The 27527-nt window shown below is 37.8% G+C and overlaps 1 protein-coding gene across 1 annotated transcript in view; it reads left to right on the forward strand.

Moving 5' to 3' along the window:
* RELN (reelin) overlaps positions 1-27099 on the forward strand; it is a 165668-nt gene extending 138569 nt beyond the window's left edge. Inside the window, exons 44-56 of the mRNA XM_063308080.1 lie at positions 727-941; positions 2207-2384; positions 2684-2859; positions 3533-3639; positions 4526-4768; positions 6702-6877; positions 7373-7446; positions 8379-8540; positions 9217-9374; positions 12979-13198; positions 14212-14409; positions 15392-15490; positions 26041-27099. Coding sequence (XP_063164150.1) covers positions 727-941; positions 2207-2384; positions 2684-2859; positions 3533-3639; positions 4526-4768; positions 6702-6877; positions 7373-7446; positions 8379-8540; positions 9217-9374; positions 12979-13198; positions 14212-14409; positions 15392-15490; positions 26041-26137 — 2103 coding nt within the window. The 3' untranslated portion in view covers positions 26138-27099. The remainder of the gene's footprint in view (positions 1-726; positions 942-2206; positions 2385-2683; positions 2860-3532; positions 3640-4525; positions 4769-6701; positions 6878-7372; positions 7447-8378; positions 8541-9216; positions 9375-12978; positions 13199-14211; positions 14410-15391; positions 15491-26040) is intronic.
* The last annotated feature ends 428 nt before the right edge of the window (positions 27100-27527 follow it).

Consider the following 27527-nt stretch of genomic DNA (forward strand, 5'->3'; position numbering starts at 1 on the left):
AGACATGTTTTACTGAAAATAATCTTCTCTATAGCTTTTGTTGGCTTCCGAATGTATTAACTTGCAATGCACGGAAGTGATATTTAGCAGGACTGGAATCACACAGCTGCTTTAGCTTCAAAATCCGGGAAGCTCTTAAAACCTGGCTTTGGTCCCAGGCCTGGGGTTGATATATTAATGTATCATTGTATTTTGTTTGATTTTGTTTTGTTTTAGTCTGGGCTGTCTGTTTGGTTTGATGTTTTATCTGTTTTTATGGATTTTCCAGCTTTATATGCCATCCAGAGTCCACTGGAGTTGGGGAGCTAATAAATTTGAATAAATTTTAAAAAGTAAAAATAATAAAGTGTACATTTTCCACAGTGTATAAAATTATTTATAATAATTTGTCAGTTTATCAAATGTGGAACTCAAGTATTATGCATTTTTCGTGTGAAACGTGAGTGCCACTGAACTGAAATTCACATGTTGATGCAAAGGTAGGCTTGGTTGCATAAAGACCAGGCTGGTCTTTAAATCTTCAGTCTTTAAAGTCAAAATGTCAAGATTTCTGACTCTCCCATTGACATACTGTAAAATCCTAAACAAGGCTTTGTGTATCTCAGGATTTTCCCTTTTAATGAAACAGGTAATACTGTCTTATGCATCAAAATCTGAATTATTTTTGCTCATTTTTTAAAACAGTTTGAAACAAAAAAAATGTATTTCTGCTTTTGCACCCATTAGATTTCTGTTGGATGTAAAACCTCAGAAAAAATTGCTCAAAACCAAGTCCATGTACAATATTCTACAGATTTTGGAGTGAGTTGGAAATACCTAATCCCTCAGTGTTTACCTGCTGACCCTAAGTGCTCTGGGGCTGTTTCACAGCCATCTGTCTTCTTTCCAACCAAAGGATGGAAAAGGATAACATACCCATTGCCTGAAAACCTAGTAGGAAAGTAAGTAGGAAAGTATACTTAAATATGACATATAGGTATGGCCTCATAAAAAAGGGGGGAAATACTGCAATGTATGCAAGATGGAAAGATCGGACCATTGTGCAAAATAGTTGAAAGTGTTTGCATTTCCAAGAACTATCCATCAGGTAAGTTGGTTAGAAGCCAGAAAACTGGGACCAGAAATATTGAAGGGCTGATTTTCAAAACTTAGGTTTATCAAATGACATTCATAGAAAGAGTGAGGTGGAATCTTGAGATACCCAAACAGAGTCTTATTGCTCAAGTTCAATGAAAAGCCACATGGAAAGCATGCTGCAAAAAGAAACAAGCAGATACTTCTGTTTTCCACTGGCCAAGATAGCTTCATATCTCACAAAAAATGAAAATAGTTTTAGCTTTAACAACTAGAATTTGGATTTTGAGAACTGGAGGGGTTAAAAGCATTTGCTTGTTCTTTCTTCCACTTTGTCTCACAGTCCTTTTTTTCTCTGGCTTCTAACTATCTTGATGAACAAAGAATTCTGGGAAACATAAAGAAACAGCAATTAGTTTGTAAAACTTCAGTTGGCCAGACAAAGTTGTATTGAAATAATTTTCTCCATAAGTATGCCTGGACTGTTTCCATTATTGGAAAACTCGTTTTTTGTATTAATGCAGCTCAGCTATACATTTTTTTCATTCACATAATAAGATTTGAGTAGAACGGTTTGATCTTTTTTACATAAAATAAACTATAATAGTAATCATATTGAAAGTTTGGATCTAAAATGTTGTACACATTGTAAACACTTCTACATTGTTTATTTTAGGATTTTAATTTATTCATATTCTGGATTTTTTCTTAATATGTCACACTATAAGGCACCATACTGAGTGGAGAAATGTAATATATATATTTCAGAAAGAAATGAAAATGTAAAATATTGAATAATAAAATTCAAAGGACAGCAAAGGTCACTTAATCCAGCTGTTTGCTGGTATAAGGAAATCTTTTCCTGGAACATCATTGGTAATTGACCATTTGGCTTTGCTTCAATTTTCGGCTTCCCTTCAAATTTCAGTGAAGACAAATTCACCACTTTCAATGTATCCCTATTAAACAGTTCATACATTTATTTTTTGTACAAATCCTTTCTTTTAATTTGAACTCATATTAATATTTACAAAGCATTCCACAGCTGAGAAATGGTATCTTCTAGAAGTCATGGCCTATAGCCATCGAGATGTGTGTAATAATTTCAGTTTCTTTTTATGTCTTAATGCAGCCCAGTACGATTCAGATTTTATCAGAAGTACTCTGATGTGCAATGGGCCATTGACAATTTCTATCTTGGGCCTGGTTGTGTTGAAAACTGCAGAGGCCATGGAGACTGCTTGAAAGAGCAGTGCATTTGTGATCCAGGTTTCTCTGGTCCAAACTGTTACTTGACTCATCCTTTGAAGGTAATTAAACAGAATTTGGATGGTAGAAAGAAATGCAAATAAACTAAATAAACATCTGTATTCAAAGTCATGCAAATATAGCATATCACAAATGATTATAAAAGTACATGTTTAGATTATATTTCTGCAGAAAATATAAGGCTAGTATTCCAAAATCTATTTCAGATGTAAAATAAACTTTGGTATATTATGGGGACAAGGGAAGGAAGGAAGGAAGGAAGGGTATTTTCCTGAACCTTTCACCTAAAAGAAGAAAACAGACCATTAGCATATTTTCATAACTTACCATCCCTCAACAGACCTTCCTGAAGGAGCGCTTTGACAGTGAAGAAATTCGGCCTGATTTATGGATGTCTCTGGAAGGTGGACTGGCTTGCCTGGAATGTGGGGTTCTGGCAGAGGACACGGCACTATATTTTGGTGGAGCTACAGTGAGACAGGCTGTCACTCAAGACTTGGATCTGAGGGGCGCAAAGTAGGTCAGCTTACCTAATAGAGGTGAACATAGCTAATCCATTTCAATGAGGGTTAGCAATGAATAATAACAAACATGCCCTCTAGAAGGCTGGGAGACACGGCAACAGTACATAAATCTTTCATCCTTAAGTGTCAATCCAGGAAGGAAGGAAGGACTTATTTCCCCAGCTGACCACATCCGTCTGCTAACCTCGTGAAACGTTATTAATAATTTAATAAATTATCCACCGTTTCAAAGCTGAACGATATATAATTCATCTTGTTTAAGGTCACTCGCTGCAGCCCTATATGCATTTTTTGATCCCTTTGTTGAAAGGGGTCAATTTATTAAATAAATGAATGGTCTTAGCCCAGAAAATACAAGAGAAGGAGTAGGGATGAGAAGGAATGTTTGGAAAAGCCTCCATATAATTGCTTGCGTAAATGGCTGACACATTCCAGCTCTAACCAAAAATCTAGTTTCTGAAATTCAGTTTTCCCACAGTGATATCAGTGTCTAGGAATCAGATTAGGAAGTTCAGCATATTTAAGTAACAAAAGTAAGTCTCATGTTGAGCCTCATGGTTCGCTCAAAAGAACCTTTAGAAATGAAGGCGTTCAAAACTAAACGCACATTCACTTTCTTCCAGTGTGATATTGAAATATATACTTAGCTATACATTTTTATTCAGGTTTCTACAATACTGGGGAAGAATAGGGAGTGAAAACAACATGACCACCTGTCATAGACCAACATGTCGGAAGGAAGGAGTTCTACTGGATTATTCAACAGATGGAGGCAAGTGATTTATATGATACTTAACAAATATTTCAATTAGTTTAACAGTCTAACATTAGAAAATATGCAGAGAAAGAATGTTGGCTATAGGCGAAGGTATATTTTGCAATAGAGCTTAGACTCTGCCTCTAAAAATGCAGTTCTCTTGATGTCCTAATTTCTAAAATTGCTGCTTTCAACAGTGACTCCTTTTTTCCAATTTTTGTTCTAGCAATACATAACTGAGAAAAAAAACAAAACAAAGCTTAGATACCTGATATATACCAGTATAATTAAATGTAGTGGATTGAAACTCATATGCTTATTTATTTTGGGTTGCATAAATAAAATACTTCAATGTTCAAAATTATGTTTTCATATTTGCTTTATTCCTGTCCTTGAAAGATACTTTTCTGCATTCTAGAAGAAATAGAATGAAACATTCCTTCTTGCATGTATATTTCTTATTAAATCTTATTAAAGATTCCAGCACTGATTATACTTAAGAGATAATCAGATGAGTAAGCAAAATAACTCTCTTAGAAAATCATAGATGTTAAGTTTGTTTTCCAATACATTATTTGAGGCATCTTTATCTTTTCATTATCCATGGATAAGATAAAGCCATTATTGCTTTGTAATTATTATTCTACAAGTCACGAAGCTGTGCAGGCAATGTGCAGATGTTATTCCAAGGAACGTATGTATGGAAATCTTTAGAATCAAGGTATACATTGGCAGGTAATATATATTCCATGTTCTTAACAGTTGTTGAGAGCAGGAGGGTTATTCTCATTTCATAAAAGGGCAGCACTCAAAAAATCATAATAGATCAGTTGTTCAGACCTCATCAAGGAATTTCAGACATTTATTGGTTCTTGCTTTACCTTGGATCATTGTAATACAGGAATATTGTGGACATTGCTCCATGAAATGGATTATCAGAAATATATCTCCATCAGGCATGATTATATTCTGCTCCCAGAAGATGCTCTAACCAACACAACCCGCCTGCGCTGGTGGCAGCCATTTGTGATTAACAATGGAATTGTTGTTTCTGGTGTTGATCGTGCTCAGTGGGCCCTGGATAATATACTGATTGGTGGAGCAGAAATCAATCCAAGTCAACTGGTGGATACATTTGATGATGGTAAGAATCAAGTAGAGAATTTACTTTTTTACCCAGACATTAAAGCCCTACATTGGTTATTGCCTGGTTATCTCCACAGTTGCCTATTCCACAATGAATCTGCTTGTCCAGTAAGATCCAGGGTCCAGGGGAGACCCTGCTGTGGGTCCTATCTCCAAGAAGTTTCCATCTACAGAGAACCCATCTCAGCCTCTTTCTTATGGAACAGTTTGTTCTCGTATAGAACAACTATTTGGTCTAGTAGTTAAGATGCTGGGCTAGAAACCAGGAGACTGTGAGTTCTAGTCCCGCCTCAGGCATGAAAGCTGGCTGGGTGACCTTGGGCCAGTCACCTTCTCTCAGCCCAACTCACCTCACAGTGTTGTTGTTGTGGGGAAAATAGGAGGAGGAAGGAGTATTAGGTATGTTCACTGCCTTGAGTTATTTATAAAAATAATAAAGGTAGGATAAAAATTAAATAAACAAATTTCCTCCCTAATGAGTTTCCATAAAGAAGTAAAAATGTCTGAGAAAACATTTGGGGAGAGAGCATTTGGGGGATGTTGGGTATTGATATCTCCCCATTTTGATCAATGCTACTATAATTCATAATGTTGAGTACTGGTGTTTTTAACCTTCTATTTTTTTTTCTTTTCTCTGTATACCACTCTGAGCTGTTGGGAACAGAGCAGCATAGAAATGCTAGTAAATTAATAAATTACATTAATTGATGGGCTTTCAAATACACATTTGCATTTCTCTTTCAAAAACATACAGAGAGCTTTCTCACAGAGTTTTCTCCAAATGTTCTACTCACTTCCATTGTAGAACTACCTTGCAAAATTACTACTCCTACTACCAATAATTATAAGAAATTTAACTATATGTACATAATCCCACCATATTTTGAAATAAGGCATTGCCATCAGTTTGTATGATCTCACAATGCCATCACTGACAATAACGTTCAAAAAGGGTGGGCAAATAACAGCGCCATGAGCAGTAGCTGGAAAGCTTTTGCTGGCTAGGACCCACTTTTTTCCACTTTTCTAGTGCTAGAAAATATAAATATATTAGTGAGGCTAAATAATTACTTATGGGACTGTCTCTCCCCAGTTTTATTTACCCATCCTGTTTGATCCGGAAGAAGGGGCATGCTCCAGGTCCCATCTATTATGGAGTGTCATCTGGTGGGACCCAGGAAAAGAGTCTCTTCTGTCATGGCACCCACCCTGTGGGACACCATTTCTGCAGAGATTAGACTTGTCCCAACCCTACTGCCTTTCCATAAGGCCTTCCTTGAAGACCTGGTTTTGTAACTGAGCCGAGGGCCCTGGGTGTATGGCTGAGCCTATATCATGGTTATGTTGATTGTGTTGGTTGGTTTCTATCTCGACAAACGTATATGTTATTTATTATTTTGTTACAATGCTTTTATCTTATTTTTAATCACTGTTAGCTGCTAAGAGTCATATATTTGAGATGGGCAGCCATATAAATCTAATCTAATTAATTAATTAAGGGTTTCTTTGGCAGGAAAAAGTAACAGGCATTGGGGGAAAAAAGCATTATGAGGGCTATATGCAGTCCATGGGCTGTTGGTTGACCTAGAAATTCATAGGGGGATTTTGATGGTGAATGTAGAACATTCTGTTATCTTTTTCTAATATTCTAATAAGATCCCTCTTCTTTTCCACTTGTCTCTCAGCATCTCCAACTCTCTCAATTACTCCCCATCTTTACAAAGAATTCTGATGGTACAACTGGGAAGATGTTCTTATTGACAAAATTATAATTTGACCCTATTGGGATACACTGTGCTGCCTATTATCTCCCTAATGCTTTGGGGGATATTTTAGCTTCATATCCTGAATATACAAACATGTTTTAACAATTCTGTATGTATTTCCATATAATAAATTTCATGTTAATTTTGTCTCCTTGATGTTAATAGAAGGGATTTCCCATGAAGAAAATTGGAGTTTCTATCCAAATGCAGTCAGGACTGCAGGATTCTGTGGTAATCCATCATTTCATCTCTATTGGCCAAATAAGAAAAAGGATCAGACACATAATATCCTGTCCTCTCGGGAACTCATTATACAGCCGGGATATATGATACAGTTTAAAGTAAGAAGATATTTCTGTGCATTCAGAGTAAAACATTGACTTAATCAGATTAGTCCTGACACATGAGTAGATTTGTTCAAATTTTATCCAATATTTACTGTATATTGTTTATTATTGTTCATGGAAGTTATACGAGTGCATCTAACAATAGCATCAGATTAATATGAATACATAGATGGTGGGTCTATTGAAAGAGTCCTGTCTAAGCCTTATGAATAACTAGAGGACAGAGCTCTCTTACTGATTATGAGAAGAAGCCTATTCTTATCCAAAAGAAGCAGAAGTGGAATATCATTATAATGTGCTATTATTACCAAAGTTTTGATTAACTAAAGCTCAAGAATTTCTGGGGATATCACCTGGGTTGGCTGTTTGGAACGTGTGCAATGATCTATCAGAATGGGCAATGAGAATAAATTGTTCCAACTGAAGAAGGGACAAGGAAAAAGAATGACAAAACTGAAGAGAAAATGTATCTCACTTTAATTATTTCAGATTGTGGTTGGCTGTGAAGCAACATCTTGTGGTGACCTTCATTCAGTAATGCTGGAATATTCCAAGGATGCTAGGTAAATTATAAAATCTATGGCCACAATTGAAAATACTCTGGACTTGAAGATTCAGAATACCTACGTTCAGAGTTGTTCAACATTTGTGTGAATATAAATGTAACTATAGATATGAATGTCAAATATCCTTTGATTCAAGTTCCAGTACTGGAATTCATAAACATGTCTTGTTTATTATGGCTGGCTGGAGAATTCTGGCATTTGAAGTCCACACGTCTTAAAGTTCCCAAGATTGAGAAACACTACTATATACTATGCTACTCTGTTGCACATGCTATATGACTAATAACCTACTCCTGCTCTACTTCCCTTCTGCTTACTCTTATCTCATATAACTTTATCTTTCACTGAATCTTTACCTGTTCTAACTTTAACTTCCTCTATGTCTCTCCCCTAATTTTACTGTCGTCCTGGGGCAGGCCAATTCCTTTTCCTCCTTCCCCCTGGAGTCTGGTTTGTCATCGAGCTTTGGACTCTGTCCTCCTCCTACTTTATTCAAGTCGATGACCAGCCAGTAGACAGAGCTCCTGAGCCTCTTCAATGTCCTCAGTCTTTTTATGTTTATGGCCTTGATGCTTCCTGTTTGGAAGCACATTTATTTATTTATTTATTTAGTATGCTGCCCGTCTCCTGGCTACTCTGGGAAGTTTACAATTATTTATTTTTTTCAAAATTATCTCCATTTGAGATGGAGGGGTGATGGGGGAACAAAAGAACAAGGCAATGCACCCTTCCAGCAGCTGCTTCCCAGAGTCTGTCACTCAGCAGAGGTGAGAACACTGCTGTTCTATTGGCAGCTGTTATGTCCTTAGGCTGGGAAATGGCTTAAAGGGAATGGAGGGAAGTCACTCTGGGGTTTGCCAATGTTTGCCAATGCCCAGGCATTCTCGCCCTTCCACAGCTAGCAACCTTATTTCTTTTGCTTCCTTCAGATTAGATTCATGGCAGCTTGTCCAGACACAATGCCTTCCGTCCTCCTCCAACAGCGTGGGCTGCTCCCCATTTCAGTTTCACGAAGCTACCATATATAACTCCGTCAATAGCTCCACCTGGAAAAGGATAACCATCCAGCTGCCTGATCATGTCTCCTCCAGGTAGGTTATTCTCTGAAATGTGGCCCCACCATGCTGCTATAGCATTTCATGCATTTAGCAGGTAGGGATTCATATTTTGAACAGTGCTTCCTATGAGCTGGGATTCCAAATATATATTTGAGCTGTGCAGCCCTTTGGATTCAAAAGCAAAAAGGTGCTTTGAAGTATGCAGATAGATTCTGTCTGTAATTCCTTTGCCCAAATGTGTCATTTCCTGGGGTTACCGTCTAAATGCCGAGGGCAGTTGCACAGCCCCAGGAAAAGATGCAGCTGTTTTAAAGAGTTATAGATAGATATTACAGGAACACCTTCATATGCTCTAAATACCTTTTCGCTTTCAGAGCCTAATTCCAGCAAATATAGTAGAAATATTCCCCCTGAGTCCCTATTAGAGAGTATCTACCAGCAGAGCATCAGCACACGTAACGTTCACTGACTTTGGTGTATTGGAGAAATGAAGTTTTAATGCTCTCCATATCCTATAGGGAGTAGGAAATCTCTGAATTGTCATGCAGAGAAAGCAAGTGAAATATCATCCAAAGCCGTAGGATACAAAAAGCCTTTGACTTTCTAATAACTCTTTAAGATGGCTACTTCATATGCTAGAATAATGCATAAAAATTATCAGTATTATCTGGAAAGCATCATGACATCTTGTGGGCAATTTTTTTTGTAGTGCAACTCAGTTCCGGTGGATTCAAAAAGGAGAAGAACCAGAAAAGCAAAGCTGGGCAATAGATCACGTGTACATTGGAGAAGCCTGTCCCAAACTCTGTAGTGGCCACGGATACTGCACTACCGGTGCCATTTGTATTTGCGATGAAGAATACCAAGGTCAGGTTATAATCTTTTAAAATAAAACTAAACCTGCTCCATATAAAATTGTATACTAAGAAAATAAAATAAACTCACTAAAATTTGGGTCCATTGTAGCACTGGATAGAGTCAACCATTCAACTTCCCTGAACATACAGTAGATGAATCATTTCTTCTTAGATAAACACAGCATAAGTAGAATAAAATAAGATGGAAAAGATATGTAATGGGGAATATCCTGTGTGTTTCATATACAGCTAAGCTTAAAGGATCCCCAAATTCCACCTCCTTTTGTAAAAAAAGCAGTCCTTGCTTACAGAAATCTTAATATTATGAGACTCAAATAGCTTGAACTTCATATTTATAGAACCATTTCTGTTTTCAATTTGGAACTGGAAAAAATTCAATCCTGCAATAGTATAGCCCAGTGTTTCTCAACCTTGGCAACTTTAAGACGTGTGGCTGGCTGGGGAATTCTGGGAGTTGAAGTCCACATGTCTTAAAGTTGCCAAGGTTGAGAAACACTGGTACAACCTATTTCTATAGTAGAGAATATATGTCGTTCAGGGTTGAACTGTTGAGTTCTTGATGTTCTCTGAGTTTGTTTTCCTGCAGATGTTTTTTTACCGGACTAGGTAACATCATCTGTGCATGGGGGAGTGAAGTTTGCTGGTTGTTTATATACAGTATACCAGGGTTCTTCAACCTTGGCAACTCTAAGGTGTGTGGACTTCAACTCCCAGAACTTGAACTTGGACTTGAAATTCTGGGAGTTGAAGTCCACACAGCTTAGAGTTGCCAAGGTTGAGGAACCCTGCAGTATACAGTAGTAGCTTGTCCTGCTAATCTTACTTGGGATGAGGTTTCTTTCCTGATTATTCCTTGACTAAGGTATTGTTTCTTCCCTTACTGTTTATCTTGTGCTGTTTCCTGCTTATCTGGGTGTTGGATGCTAGGGAGAATGTCCTTTGGCCTGTTATTTCTTTCTTTGACTTTTGATTGTATCTTTTAAATGGTATGTAGTTGGTGTTTATCTCTATGTTTCTATTGATGGCTGATTAGTCAGAACGCCAAGTTTCCAGGAGCAACCTAGCATTTCTGGATTTGGCTTGTGTAAGGAATGCCTAAGACTAAATAAAAGACTCAGACTCTAGATCATGTTTAAGCTCTGGCTTTTATTTAGAATAGAATGCACACCAGTAAAAAGCTGAGAGTGAGGGAAGCGCGCCAAAAGTTGAATTAAATAGTCTCGCGCCAAACAGCGCTCCACCCCCACACTCCCCGGGTGTGCCCCATGAGTTCCACGGAGTGACAGGCCATCAAGACTTGATAGGTGAGAGGTCGTCCAGCCCCATTCGCCCTGGGCATCGCCCCGTTTATCTTCCTGAGAGCTAATGGTCCATTACTGGGCGATTAGACCTCGATGTTCCTCGAAAGCCCGGACGCGCCCTTCCGAACCTCGCCCTGATCATTTCTTTGACAATGGTGTCAATGGCCGATTACCGGGTGATGAGACCTTGTTGTTTAATAGATCTCCCAAACCCATTACCTTCTTTGTCCTGTTTATCGCCCGCACCTCTCCAGTCATTGACACGCATCCAGGCTTTGTCATGCGAGCTGTTACGATGTCGCAAACATCGCAACAGCGATCATGACAGCTTGCTCTAAAAGACCCACAGTTTCCCAGTTGAAATTGTGGTTGAATCTGTCTATGTGTCAAGAGATTAAGGAATTTTCATCATGTCTTCTGGCCGCCCGTTGATGTTCGTGGGTGTGTCCTTCCAATTTTCTACCTGTCTGTCTTACCTGAATAGGCTATGCTGGGAAACATCCCAAGTAACACAACCAAAAAGCTGGACAGAGTTAGCATCTTTACTTTAAAAAGTATGATGGTCATCAGGCACTTCTCCAGAAAGGAAAAAAGAACTTGAATAGAAACAAAAATAGAATATGTATGTTTCCAGTATACATATTCATTTAATTAATATTCATATAATTGATTATGAATAATCAAGCAAGGTTACATTATGTCATGTGCACATCAGTCTTCTAGAAGATTTATGGCACATGCATTCTGTATGGACATTTTCTCTATTTGTAGATAAGGACCAGTTCTGATCAGTGTGGGACCACCACGCCAACTTGTAAGGTTACTTCAGAAGCGTTCTTCAAGCCTGTCTGGTTCCTGTCTGATTATTTCTGTCTGAATAATCTGTTTGCTTCATATATTTCCCTTTATTAACCAAGCTCCTTCCACAAAATGAGAGGCCATGAGATACTGTAATGTTATTGCATGCTGGCTGGGTAGTTCTGGGAGCTGAAGTCCAAACATCTTAAAGGTTGAGAAACACTGCATTATTGGAATGATTACTTAGGTGGTCAGCCCCTCTGTTGAGAGTTGAATGATTGGACTTTTTAAATACCTTGTACCATAATACCATTGGTAGTTTAAAAAAAAATCACAGGATTGTTGTTTTCCATTTCAGATTGCATACATACTGTAAGAGTAATTAATTACTGGTTCTTATCTGTTCTGTATGCATAGTAAAACTCCTTAGGAATTCACATAACCAGTGGTCATGTTTGTGTTCCAGTGAAAAAGGCAATAGTTTTGGAATTATCAATTTTAGCTGGCAAAGCCAAAATTGATTAATGAAATGAAATTATAATTAAATATCTATCTGAATGATCTATCCCTTCAAAAAAAATCATTAATTTCTTCTATATATGGGGATAAAATTAAGGAGACAAGGTGGGGTGTCCACTGGGACATTCCCTGGCTTCAAAGCTCTGCCCTTTTTATTTATTTATTCAATTTATTTTCTATCCCACCTATATTATTTTTATAAATAACTCAAGGTGAGGAATATACCCATTACTCCTTCTTCCTCCTCTGGGTGCAATGTGTGTAATGCATGTTTAAAAAGGCAGGAGTTTGATCACCCAGTTGCATCTGCCATTTTGAAGCCAGGGGCCTTTGTTGCAGATGCCCTTGGAGAAAAAGGTTGTGATTTTTTTTTCATTGTTACTATATAGCATTTGAACATAAATGTTGGTTGAACACAGAGAGGTGGAAAAAGTAATTTTTAATATGCTAAAGCTTCTTTCCCCAACCTACTAAGCTCCTAATGAACTTCAGCTGGCATTCTAGAAATGGAAATCTGATACATCTGAAGGATGCCAAATTTGAAAAGACTCTTCTAAAATGGGTGGGGTGGGGTGGGGGAAATTAGAAAGACTGTTCTAATCTCCCCCACCCAGCAGCAGCCACCCCTGGCCCCGCCACTCTCATGTCATGCCTTACCTGTCTGCTGGCCTGCTTCCCAACCTCCTAGGACTTGCTTAATGACAGCAATGGGGAGTCCCAGGATTGCTGTCGCTAAGTGATGCGGTCACATGAAGTTGTGCTTTATGACTGCATAGCTTAGCGACAGAAATTCTGGTCCCAATTAACCTGTTAACCAAGGACTACCTGTACAGTATCTTGAGTGTACATGTTGCATCCATCCACATTTAAAGACATGAGTTGACCCATAGAACATTCTTAAAACATGAATATAAATTTTCAATTGCAATAACTTGACAACTGTTGATATGAGATATTTTTATTTATTCTTTTTAGGTGATGACTGCTCTGTTTTCAACCATGAACTTCCCAGCTACATTAAAGATAATTTTGAATCGGCAAGAATTACTGAAATCAATTGGGAAATTATTCAGGGTGGAGTTATAGGGAATGGATGTGGGCAGCTAGCCCCATATGCTCATGGTGATTCTCTATATTTCAACGGATGTCAGATAAGGCAAGCTGTGACAAAGGCCCTGGATTTAACCCGAGCAAGGTAATTTTCGGGATCATGAATCGGAAATGCTTCCTCATTAAACAGTGTGATAAAATGTAAAGGCGTTCAGGAGATGAATGGCAGTGAAATTGGGACTAATTTTAAGTAGTAAAATTAGAGAGATAATTCAGTAGCACAGCTTCTGTTCAATCATTCAAGCATTTGGTCTATATGTGAAAGAGGAGACTCTGTCTGAACATTGCTTGTCCATGCTTACTTTTGTGGATTCTGTGAGATTTCCAAAAAGCAACATTTTTAAGGTAATGCCATACCTCAATAATGCAAGATTCATAATCCGGGAGAGCAATAAACCCAATCAATGCTCCACTATTTCCAATTTCCCAATCATACCTAAACACATAGCAAGGACCACTAAATATTTCTGTCAGATAAGCTCACAGAAGTAATGCCTTCCAAGTTTGGTGGTACATGAATGTGTTCTGAACACATGGAAAAGTGTGATCCTAGATGGTATTTTTGTGCTAGCTAGATGTTTTAAAAAAAAAATGCTCACATGAATTTTGAATTAAGAAACACAAAGTGCAAGGCATTGAATAGTATGCAGATGGGAAACACTTTGACTTGGATGCATTCAGATGCTCCATAAGTCAAGACATAGAAATGTAATAGGAAGGTCCCTTTTCTAAGTTAGTACAGATTAGTGACTGGGTCTACAAATACACCATCCTAACCCTAACCCTTGACAACTAGTTTTTAGTAGGGACTGAGAGAGCAAAATGGGACTATGGGAGACATAATAGATTCCATCAGACCATAGCTAGATGTTTATAAAAGACATAATAATAGAAACACCAGGAAGAAAGTTACCTATTGCAATAATTGAATTATTTGATTGCGCTAACTACTAAGAATTCTAATGCTTTAGTTGGTGTGGGTGTGTGGGGTCAGTGTAGTTGCCAATATTTGGGTAATTCTTTTGTTCTTGTCGTAGATCATGAATTAACTCCTTTTCTTTGATATCATCCTTCCTCCTGCCTTTTTTTCCCCCCCAGCAAAATAATGTTTGTTTTGCAAATTGGAAGTCTTTCACAAACTGATAGTTGCAACACTAATCTCAGTGACCCCAACACTGTGGACAAAGCTGTGTTGCTCCAGTACAGCGTAAACAATGGGATTACATGGCAAGTCATTGCGCAACACCAGCCAAAAGACTTTATAGAAGCCCAAAGAGTGTCTTACAATGTACCACTGTAAGTACGCAGTTATGCTACATTTCTCTTACAGCGAAAACTCATCTAACCCCCCAAATAAAGCACAGAGGGAATCTGGTTTTGAGAGAGGTAGAGGAATGGGACACTGGATTACTGAAAGGCTGCCATTTGAATCTATCACAAAAACAACAAAACACGCTCTTCGAAAATGTGATCTTTGTACGGAAAAGCCGTTATCCAAACCAATTATTATTTTTAGTTAATACAACTTCAGTGAAAATGAACTGGTTTAATGTTTGTTTATTGCATTTATATCCTGTGTTTTCTTCAGAAGCTCCAGACACTACACATCCTACTCCCAATTTTATCTGCACAACATTCCTGTGGATTGGGTCATGCTTGAGGGGCAGTGAGTGGCTCAGCATTTCTGAGACAAAGCCAGCATCCGTTTCTAGGGCAGAGCTGCTGGACTCTGATATACTTTTCTGGTGCTACACAGCCAGATTCCTTGATAAATTTTAAAATGGCTTTGCAGCTCAAAATAGGATCAGTTCAGCTAGCTTTTATTTGGTATATACTGTTTTTATTTCCAGACCTTGATGTTTAATAAAATCCAGGCTGCCTTTTCATGCTTACAGCAAGAGCAGCTTCAGATACAAACCAGACCCAAACCAGCCTTTGCAACATGATCTTTTCAATGTATGTAGGGCAGTGTTTCTCAACCTTAACATCTTAAACTTGCCAAGGTTGAGAAACACTGATGTAAGTCCTCAGCACCCTTCCTGGGAGGGGATTGTGGGAACTGAAGTCCAAAACATCTAAAGGCTATCAGCTTCAAAGAGAGGACACACCCAAATCAACCTTCTGCAACATGATCTCTTCAATGCATGTTGGGCCTCAGCACCCATCCTGGCAAGGGATTATAGGAACTGAAGTCCAAAACATCTGAAGGCTATCAGGAAACTGAGGAGAACTGTATGATTCTTTTCTGTTCTCTTAACTGTGTCATCTCTCATTTTAGCGAGGCACGAATGAAGGGGGTGTTACTTCGCTGGTGGCAGTCCCGCCACAGTGGCACGGGCCATGATCAATGGGCTCTGGACCACATAGAAGTCGTTCAGTGAGTATAAAGCATGCCCTCATATGACCACCAGACCAATATTGGGAAGTTCTGATTTTCTTCCATCAGGATGGAAAATTTCAACTGAGTAATGATCAATTCCTATTTAAATGTGGGGCTTGAAAAGCTTTAACCTGCAAAGCAGAGTGCACTGTCTATTGTGAAATGAAGGAGGGGAATATAGGGGCTTTTTGAAATACAAGGGGGAGTATAATTAGGGCATTAAGCTTCAACAATGTAAAGGGAAGTTCAGCAATATAAACCTGATTTCCGTCCTTTGCAACAAAATACAAGATTGTTAGTTTGTGTTGCTCTTATGCAGAGTAATATTGCTATTGACTTTGGCAAGTAATTCCTTATTCAGTTTTTAAAACAACAGAATACTATTGAGAATCAGCTTAATTATATTAGGTTCTGTGGGCAGAGAACATTATATTCTTTCCCACTACAGTTTTACCAACTAAAATGTTTTTGCCTGTTAATTCTTTCCCCACACTAAAATGATCTCATGGTAGAATAACCACTTTATATTTATTACATCACAGGAAGATGATTTACTTTTTCTCTAACAATTTCCTGAAATTCTAGTGTCATGCCGGGCTGGGATTCATCGCTACGGTGGTTGGCTGAGAGAGGTGTGCTTACCCAGTAGATAGGTTTCAACATTATTTTATTTAAAATTTTGGAAGAATCCGCCTGATAAAATTGGAGTTTTAAGATTCCATCTGAAAATGTTGATTAACTATGAAACTATCAGTTTCTTGATTCACATTTAAATTAGGGCTGGAAGAACCAATTGATACTGAGCTTCAGTTATATTATTATTATTCTTTGCAATTATCTGTTTTTAACATTAGCTATGGAAAGTGCCATTGGTTCAGAGGCTACCCATATCTAATCATCATAACTAGTCCTACATTCTTTGCAGCTAAGCCCTAGTAGATTAAGAAGATGTAATTATAGCTAATTTTATTTGGCTTAGAATTGTTGGCCAAGATCTAAATCTTTTGTTCCATGCTCCTCCTTGCTCAGCCTCCCCTTCAAAAATGAGGGGCAGCACCCTCTCAAATTCCCCATAGTGGGACACCAGAGATTGCAGTGAGCATAGCTGAAATTATCTTGCTTGAGTTCTGGTTTACACAGGGGGCTTCAGACTGACTGTTGCCAGTTGCCCCTTGTCCTACGGTTCTCCATCCCCACATCCCACGCCATTCTAGGTGGTTACTAGATTGTTGGGAGGAGGCTCGTGCAAATCAAGCCATTGGGTTTAAGTAGATGGTTGAAGGAAGTCTGCTTTGCACATTAGCTGACAAAAATCTCATTACCACAGAGAGATATCTTCAAGCGCTAATATTTAAATGAAGTCACTATTGATCTGTTCCAAAGGAAGTCATTCTATTTACTATCAGAAAGCCTCTATAAGTCTATTGAAAGCCCTAATTTAAACAAGTGAAAATGACAAGAGCAACTCAAGATCCCTTCATTTCTACTTGATTTTGCTATATTTTGCACTGAACGGCATCAGCTTGCATGGCATCCATGCATACCCAAATTATAGCCTTTATCCAATATTAAGTAATTATTCATGCTTAGCTGCCCTGCCTGGTTTGTTTTTTTAAATACACGCCTTGCTGAGCTTGGCCTCCATCACATCAACTTCTAAGTTTAACCTAACACAGGAATATTACTGATTAGCCTGGTACCTTTTATGCAGGTTAAGACAGAAAAAATGTTCTCACTGCATAAATTCATAGTTCTTGAGGAGATTTCTTTTTTCTATTAGCAACATATTAGGATATTGTGATTTAGGCAAGATGTACAAAGACAAAAAATAATGAAAGAAAATGAAGGGGTAATTGAATTTTTACGCCCAAGATCAACATGCAACTCTGCCAAAGTATATTGCTTATATTCTGTTTTCCTGCTAAAGAGACCCTTAGAGTGGGTTACAAATAAAAATATCATAAAACAGATTAAAATTATTCAGTTGTGCACTCTTTCTGTGTGTGTATGTACAGTATGTGTATATATACACACACACATATATATACATACAAACATCATAAAACAGATTTAATTTTTTCAGTTGCTCTATATCTCTATAAAATTTTATTTGATTTATATAGCTTCCCATCTAGCCAAAGCGACTCTGGGCAGCAAACAAGTTTCAGAGTTTAAGACAACAGTATAAATAACTGTAGATAAACACATCACACCATCTCTCTTTCTCCCTTTCTCTCCCCTTCTCTATCTATCTATCCATCTATCAATCATCTCAGCCAAACAGGCACCATCCCGTTGCAAGAGGGAAAGCACCAAGGTTGGCAAAAATACGGAAAAAAAAGGAAGAAAAAGTCCAAAACATCAACTTCATTAGCCATAGAAGGCTGACTATTGGGGCAGAAAAGTAAAAACTGAGTGATGGGAGAAGTTGAATGAAGTACCTGGATATATGATAAATGGATTTATAAATATGTATATTTTAAAGCACAAGGAGAATCAACTAATTCTACAACTCATTCATTTCCTTGTTCAAACAGAAAAGGGTTGGTTGAAGGAGTGGTAGACTTTTGTGTCTCTTTTAGTGTAGCTAGGATTTGTCACAAATATAATGTTGGCAGATTGCTGGGAAAGCCTTTGGCCCAGGAGAGATCAGAAAAGTCACACACACCAGGTATTTCTATAAAAATAATTTATTTACAGAAAGCAAAACGAAAGCAAAACATATTTAAAAGTCTTGGGCTCTCAGTGAGAGCAGCTTGACTCTCTACATGTCTGCACAGAAGAGGAAACAGAAACTAAAACAAGTCCGGGCAAGTTTCTCCCCCCCAGGTGATGCAACCATTAACACATGAAAAGGAGACAATTAAATTCAACCTCTTCACCCGGCCAAAATGATTAGTTACCATAGCAACCTTAATCTGTAGTAGGAAACATTAACATATAAGGCAACCAAAAAGTATAGTTCTTTCTTAGTTCTCATTTCATATGAAACAGATACTGTAAGCAGGTAGCCTGCCATAAATTCTGAAACAAAAACTTTCCTCCTATTGCAAGAAATACAAAGGGCGGTAGCTGCATTGTAATTAACTCAGGCTTTGATTAGTACAGGGTTTCTTAGTGCAGTTTTAAGTTTTAATAACTTCAGAAGTATAAATGCTACAAACTCACAAAAAAATAACATTAGAAAAATTGACTATTTAAATGTTTTAAACAGTGATATGTTTCATATTAAAATTCAACATAACCACCATTTTGCACTATACAATGCTCTACTTGATTTTTGAACTTTGTAAAAACTTTCATCAGCTCAGTGACTGAAAGGCATTTGTAACCCTAGCTTATCCCAGTTTCCTTGACTTTTTTATCCAGCTGTTAATTAAATTTCTGTGGGGACCCTCCTTCTTATAACGGGAAGCAAATTTTCTTCTTAACTGCCGTTGTGGACTTGAATTCATCTAACTAGAGAATGCAGTTGAATTTTTCTTCAATGTTTGCCATCTTCAGTTAGGGGGAGTGAATCAAAAATCAAATTATAGTATTCCAAATTCACAAAAATAAGTAAGTACAAAAGAAATTCAAATAGTTAAACTTTCAATTAATGTTTTGGAAAAGTGCAGGAGTTATATTTCTCAAGTTATTAAAGCTTAAAATTGCACTAAGACTTTTGGGATAACAGCAACTGTGCAGTGGTGTTCAGAGGTTATTAGACCCCCAGTTCAACTTGGTTTGGCTTAAAAGATTGGTCCATAGCATCCTGATATTTCATCTGTTGCTTTTATCCCAATAGTGCAGGCTGGCAGAGAGAGAGAGCAGCATACAGTATACCAACCTTGAAATGCAATTCGCTATTGTAATTTTGCAGTGTAGCTTACTATTATATTTTAGTTTTGGATTTCCTTGATGAGCAGGAGAAAATTATTACAGCAGGTTGAAAGGTGGTTCACTACTGATTCTATCAGTCAGAAGCAAGGCTGAGTTTGATTTGGACTCCAGCTAACAATCCTCTCTATTCTTCTGTCTCTTGAACAAGTTCCCAGACTAATTTAAACACAGGAAAAAAAGAGAACAAAAAGAGGGGAGATATAAAGTAAGACCTAAATTAGAGTGGTTGATGCCAACCTTTTTTTTTTAATAACTTCTCAGCCACAGGCTCAAGTAATGCAACACGCTTGTTCCTTTGAACTTTTCACATTCACACTAGCAGAAGATAAAAATGGCAGATGTCAACAGGACTGCATAGCCATAGAACAATCAAAGAAACGATTGTATATAAATATTATCTACTGTTTGGACTTCCTGGTAATGGGCTTGGAATGTGAACTAGATCCAGAATCTTTAGATCTTTGGGCCCTAGTAAACCATGCTCCACTTTCATCTGGTCCTCAGTTGAAGCAACAGTGTTTTTTGCTTTCAGTGAAAAAAACCCCTTCATTATAGAAAGGTTAAAAACAACCTTGTTGAAAATAACAAGCAAAAGAGATTCTTAAGACATTACTGCTTGCTGTGAATCTTTTAAACAGATACATGCATCTGTTACACCAACATTTCTTTCTTAACAAATAAGCATCAACCTAGAATTCTTACAGATAAATTTTGGGCTAAAGAGTTAGAATTGAGGCCTGTTTCTTAGAGGAGGATGGATGGATAGATGGTAGGTAGGTAGGTAGGTAGGTAGGTAGATAGAGATCAGTAATATCCTCCAGCTCTTATAAAAAAAGATTTAGGAAAACTGTCTGGAACCAACATCATATTTAGTTATATTTAAATAGGTTTGATGGCTAATTGTTGAATTAATTTTTAAAATTATAGAGGCTTCCAAGAAATTTGTTCCATTAATTTTATTTTAAATGCATTTTTGACTGCAGAATACTTTGTCCTGATGAAAGCAGCATCCTGCCATTGCAACCCAAGCCCCGCCCCTCTTGTATATGTATTGTGACATCACCGCATGTCTCAAAGAAGTGGAGCTTGGAGCAGGATGGCATGACCCTGCTTTCATCATTTTGATTAAAGTAACTGGAACCTGCAGGACATCTATAGACCTACCTCCTATTTTCTAGATTATTTCTTCTCTCTGTGTATGTATTTATTCTGTAAGAATAGTTTACAATCAGAGTGATACTTCCTGTGCATGTCAGTTCTTCCCTAATCAAAGCCCACACCCTGCCTGCTTACAGAAGATGCCAGCACTCTTTTCTGATGTATCTCCTGAAGAACTATTTCACTATAAAGTGTGAATATTTATTCTCAACATAAGTATATTAAGACACAAAGATACTCCTAACCATAATTGCAATTGCACCAACCTATTAATTGCACACAAACTTGAGAAGAGCCTCCAAAGTATTTTTATATTATTTATCATGAAACTGAATGCTGGAATCACAATATTTTGAATAAGTGAGAGGCATGCAGTTAATCTTTAGATATGCATTGTCACCATGCTTTTCATGATTAAGATTGTTTCATCTTTGGCACAAGAATTTTAAAGGTTGGGGGACTGCAAAAAATTTGGGGTGGGGGAGTCTTTCTTGAAATATTTTAGCAGTAATAAAGTGCATTCATTTAAACATCTCACTTCCTTTGCTTCATCTCTTTAGTCCAGAAACGTATATATATATTCACAAAATAATATATCTACTTTTAGCCTAGAAATGAAAATGTTAGACTTTTGCAGCATTGTGCTAACTTGCCCATTATTTATGCCAACTTTGGGTGTTATATTGTAAGTTGTATTCCTAGAACTCTTTATAAAAATATTTGAATGCTTAAAAATATATAGATATACTTTCTTTTAATCAGAAATTAAAATTAAGTAATTAAATTAAATTAACAAGTAATTTGTTCAATTTTTATTTTCAAAAGAGATGAAAAATCCTATATTGCCTCTAAACCTCATCAGGCTTTTATGACTAATCACAGTGCTGCATGCATTGAAATACATTTTCTAATTTGTGTTGTATTTCATTATTTGCTGTCATTGGTTTTACACTAGAGTAAGGTAAGTAATTTCATTACTGCAATATCAGTGCAGCCATATCTTTGCCATTGTCAGTTCATTCACTTCACTAATCCTGATATTGTCATTTGAAGCTGAAATCAATCAGCTTCAGCTGTATCTTCAAACATGGGGCTCTGAAAGTCTTACCTGATGGGTATCATGGTGCTGTTTGAGGTTCTTGATACCTGCAAGGCAGGTGATTGGAATTTTGCAATATGTACTGAAGACTGTTGGGTTGAATCTGTCCCACATGTAAATGTTTACAGAAATTCAAAAGGAAAACACGGGAATTTTCAGAGTCAAGCACAGAGAGCAATAGGAAGTCAATTGCATCAGATAAATGATTTCAAAACTGTTGTACATCATAGCAATAGACACCTTCTGACCGACCTCCTCTGGGTTGGGAAGCTAACCAGGGTCAGGCCTAGGAGACCACCAGGGGAATTCTAGTGTTGTAGGTTAGAACCAAAAGAACATCCCAGAGGAAGGCAATGGCACACCAATTCCATACTATTTCCAAAAAGACTGACTCCATGGACACCACCACGCTCAACTTGAGGGCGTTGTAATGGTTTCTTTACATGTTGCCCACATAAAGAGCACTCTAAATCTAGCATGGGATATTAAATCCAGACTGGATTGTATCCAGTCTTACAGAAGCCCATTTCAAATAATGTTAGGAGATAAGATTTTTGTGGAGGGAATATTTGCCCACCTTTCTCAAAAGCCTGAGCTTGACCCCATCAGATTACTGGTATAAAGAGAGAGAGATCAGTACCCCGCCATCCTCTCCAGCATAGACAAATGCAGTTCTTGCACACAGAGGCCCATCACTCCCTCCTTCACTATAGACCGCTAATCTTCGTGCCCAGAGAGCGATGGAGCTGCACTTGCAGTTGCCCCATACGGAGCACCTGAAGTGACACATTTACGGCTTTGACTTCCCTACACCTTCCCTGAAGGAGAAGAGGCAGAAGAGTAACCATGCTAGCAGGGACTGGAGAAGGAACATCTGCAAGGATCCTTGGTCATACAGAAGCTTTAAGGAAGGTGCTCTGACTCAGAGGCTGGAGTTGCCAATTCCTCCTCTGTGGATTCAACTGGGAGTGGAGTGATGCTATGTTTCCTGGTAATGCCTTTTGTCTTGCCCTTCGTTAGACCTCCAGGAGGTGCCTGCTCACATAAAGAGGTCCCTGAGTTTAGGAGTCCTGACCGCATGGAAGTCCAACCATGAGCAGCTTTTAGATTCAAAGATTTAGATTTAGGATTTAGGATTTAGATTCATACAAAAGATACCAGGAAGCAGGACCAGTAATATTTGCAGAGCTTGGGCCTGCAATTCAGCCCTTTTCCAGGTAATCTAGTTACATATAATTGTGTGTTCCTCAAACATAATTTGTGTAGATCTCAAAATCTACAGAATTAGCATGGGGTCAGATTTTACTGACTTTTTCAGCTAGCACTAAAATTATCACATTAGTCATCCTGGTCCATGACTGCAATAAAGTTTTACTTTCTTACTTACCTCAGTAATTTTGAAGAGAGGTGGGATGTTTGCAAATGTTAATTAAAATCCCAGATATGGATTAGTTAAAGCAAAAAATTGCTGGATGCTTAAGTTGAAACGATCCCGCAGTGCTTTATCAAGCACGGTCTCTATCCTTCCCTTGCTGAAAAAGCTACCTTGAAACAAGAATGAAATGCTACCTAAAAATATAGGATTCCTGGTACCTCTTTACAGGTAAAAATGATTCCAGAAAGGTGAATTGCTGTAGAAGTGTATCTGAAAATAAAGAGCATGTGGTCTGACAGTGGATTTCATTCCCACTAAGATGCCTCATGGAAGGAAAAAGATGCTTTTGTGCATGAAAGAATATTTTCTCTATAGATTTAGATTGTAATTTTATAGGACAACTTGTACACCACCCCAGTTGGAGTGGTTTAAAATGACAATAAAATCAACAAGTTCAAACTAGCCCCAGCTCCTAAAACCCATAGATAATTCTACAGAGTCACATCAAGTTGACCTCACCATACCATTTACTAAGAGACCCCTAGAATAAGATACTATAGGGAAGGCTGGCAGGGTCGTAGGGAGGAATTTTCCAAAGCAAAGAGGCCATTGCCATAAAGGAGCACCTTGGAAATCTACCCCTTAATCTGAAAAAGTGGAGTCCCCTGAGTGTCTTTTTCATATTTTTATTGTTACCCCTTTTACTAAACTTCGCATAGGAATGTCCAGATAGACCCAGTGAATTATCTGAAGTTACATGGTGCTCTTTTAAGGTTAATCCTAAAGAAGTATCATTTGGGTGACTATCTGGAGCTGCCCATCATTTTGCTGAGTGTTCAAACATAAAAGCAATTTTATTCACTACCCCGTAGTGGTAGGTATGTAGTTAAGCATAGCTTCAATAAATAGTAAACTGTTTTTCTTGGTACAAAGGATCTCTCGTTTCTTCTCTTTTAAAAAGATGCCAGAAAGAAGTTAATCATTATGGCCCCAATCCAGAGAAAATTAATTAGACTGAAATCCAGCAAGAAAATCAAAATATAGCTAAATTGACTCCGTGGTTTCAATGAGATGTAACCACTTTTTCAGAACAGAAGTGGGGTGTTCCATATGTGGACCATTTCATTTTAGGACAAAAGCTAGATGAAATTCAAGTGAGTTGAAATCCTGAACCATTTGCTTAGGGCTGGGAACAGATGCATCCCTTCTATTAGTTGGGGACAGGACAGTCCAGTGATAAATGCCTAGTTGGCATGAGATTGTAAGTTTGTATCTGGATTGTACCACTCTATATTTCAGATGGGTTTCAGTGATTTAATGCTTTTCTGCATTGGGCTAGTCCTGGAATAAGTACAGAGGAGCCCTGAGGTCAATGGAAAATTCATAGGTTAAAGAGAATATTTTCTCTGTTTTCAACATTTTTCAGATCAGTTGGCAAGAGCACATGCCCCCAATCCTTAGCCAAGTTGTATTTGTTGAATGCAACCTGCAAGCCACACCATCTTGGAGATAGCCAATAGTGATCCTGTGATTGGTATTGAGATAAAGGCCCATCAAAATAATGGAATTAATTCTGATCCTCTCCTTGGTCTCCTGGTTTGCCCATTCTGCTTGTCCAATGGAGACAATTCAAGCTGCTGAGGAGAGGCTGGTTCTAATAAATAGATGTTGATTTTCAGTTTACAAATACTCCTAACGTTTGCTAATGAACTGGGTAAAAAAGATGTCTGAAAGGGGAGGCCTTTGGATGAAGTGTCTCTGAAGACACCCTGTGGGATCTGTCAATAGAGAACAAATTATTCTACAGTAAGGAAGGAGTAGGTCTTAATCTGATCCCAGACCGTCTTTCGTTTATTCTCTAAGGAGTTAATGCCATTTTGTGTTGTAGCGTAAAATAAAAGAGTGCATTGTACACAACCGGGTAGAATGGTGAAATCTGATTACTTAACATGGTAACTGCCATGTGAGGGCAGGTTTTACCTACACTTTGGAGAGATCACAAAATTCAGCCTTTCCATTTATAGAATTATTGGCCACTCAGAAGCAGTGCTAGGCTACCATCTAGAGGACAAAGGGATGCATTGCCACACAAAGGAATTAACTTTTAAAAATATCTTGCTACCGTTCTTTTAGCAAGTACTAAATGTTGTTGATTTGATATCTACCCAAGCCATCCCCAGGCACCCAAATGAATACACTTGAGATTTATAAAAATTGGATGCATACGAATAATGTAAAAGTGCTTCAGGCATTGTAGCCACCACTAACTGAGTTTAGAATTTATCTACTTAAGTAAGCTGCGAACATCAACTATACTACAAGGCTCCAGTACTGCAATTAATCAATTTGTGTTGCTCAGGAATCAAACAAAGTTATAGCATAAAAGTAAGCAGCTTTCTGTTTGGCATTATTCTTTACCGGTTATATATTTAGCACTCTAGTGTGTTTTGTGTACCCAGTATTTCATTCTCTCTTTAGTAACTTGATTTATTCCCTAGTATGTTTCAACCAAGGTGTGTATGTATGTGTAGATAGATAGATAGATAGATAGATAGATAGATAGATAGATAGATAGATAGATAGATAGATGATAGATAGATATGTACAGTATATATGAATTTGCAATCATTGGATCTAAGGTCAGTCAGTATATAATTAATGAAAAGCTTTTACTTCGTTTCTGAAATGAATTGCAGTGTAATCACAGCAAAGGTTAATTACCATGCAGCATATTTAAATTTCAAGGAACTGGCTTGGTTAACTTTAGCACAAAGAACTTAAGTGATAGGAGTCAAGGCAGGCCAACTGGTTCTGAAGTGCTCTGTGCAATTTGAAATATTTGATAGCGTATAGACCCAATAAAGGGGTAAATAAATAATAAAAAGAATGGTAGAACTGTATATGAAGGTAACCAATCACAAGGCAATGTTCGTGTTGGTGCAAGGGTGCGGTCTTCAGGTTTTGTATTTGAACTCCAACTCACAGATGAAAGCAAGTGACGTTTTTCTCTTCCATCCTCTTTCCATTGAACAGCACTCGCAAACAAAATTACATGATGAATTTTTCACGGCAACATGGGCTCAGGCATTTCTACAACAGAAGACGAAGGTCACTTAGGCGATTCCCGTGAAGAACAAGACATTCTTTCCTTTCTTTTCCTTTCCCAGCCTGTGATGTATTGCTTTTCATTCTCCTCAATAGACCACTGCAATTTGATTTATGAGGACTTTTTTTTCCCTCCTTGAGGTATATTTTGAAAGCCTCCATCAAGACAAAAAGTTACACCCTGTTTTTTCACACTGTGATCTCATGGGAAGTGACTTATTTTCTCATAGGTAAATGTTTTGAATGTTGTTGTGTCTGTGAAAAATTGTGATCTGTTGTAATACCAGTTACAGTGGCAGTATTGGAAGTAAGCAGCTGTTTTTAACAGGAGAAAAAACAAACATGTAAGCACAAAAGACGTAATATGTTATGTCAGAAACTACAATATTAAGTACAATTAAGTATTTAAATGCACTGTATTTTGGCTCTGTATCATACTTTATATGATTAAGTTATTCTTGTTCTCTTTGTATCATCTTCTGCGACTTGACATGATGGCACTGCATTAACATTATAGCAATTGGCAGAGACATCTGCACGACTTAAAGTTCAATCCTATACGTAAAGCAAACAAACACCTAACCAAAAAGGTAATTTCAGAAGTCATTGTACAAGACCGTGATGTCCTTCATTCTTTCTCTTTGTCTACCTGTTAATCATTGTTTTGCGGGCAAGAAATGCTTTGGGTAGCCCACTTCCAAACAGAAACTCCTATTTCCTTGTTGAAAAGTACAACCATTCTCTGTGGATGATTTACTTACAGTAGCTGCCATGTGCTCTCTGTAGTAATGGAGTGATTTGTAAACAGTGAACGTTTCTTTGCGTTTCTTTGTGGTTTGTTTCTTTTGGGGGTCATCCTGTATCTTGGATACTGTTGTACCTCCACCAGCAACACAATAATGACTCTACGACCCTTGACTGTCTGTAAATTTTCACTCTACAACGAACCAACTAAAATTCAATGCTTCAATAAAGATGTCAACGAATTATTTATGTGGCATTCCTTTTTCCCCACAATTCTACCAAAGAGGATGAGTTGAATCTGCTTCTGATAAAAATCTGACCTTTGCAGCTGTATGCTGACAAGGAAATTTGCATTAGGCAAAGAAGGGAAAAGCTCACGTTCCACAAAATGGTAATATGAGCAAGATGCTGGGGCCGAAAAACGTGGTGGCCCCACGTGTGATACTTTTTCCCACAAGCAAATAGATTTGTGGGACCCCTTCAGAAGTTCTTGACCCATCCAGCTAACCTAGAAAGCTTGGTGTGGTGAAACTGGGAGAGCTTCTATAGATACAGATCATAAACACTTTACTTAAGAGGCATCACTCTCGTATTTATATAGTACTCACGTGGGGGAGGAACACACCCCAGTATCTCTTGATTTGCCTAGCTTCTCAGCAGAGTGGAGGTGA

This window comes from Candoia aspera, chromosome 7 (genome assembly GCF_035149785.1).
Source record: "Candoia aspera isolate rCanAsp1 chromosome 7, rCanAsp1.hap2, whole genome shotgun sequence".
NCBI classification, from domain to species: Eukaryota; Metazoa; Chordata; class Lepidosauria; order Squamata; family Boidae; genus Candoia; species Candoia aspera.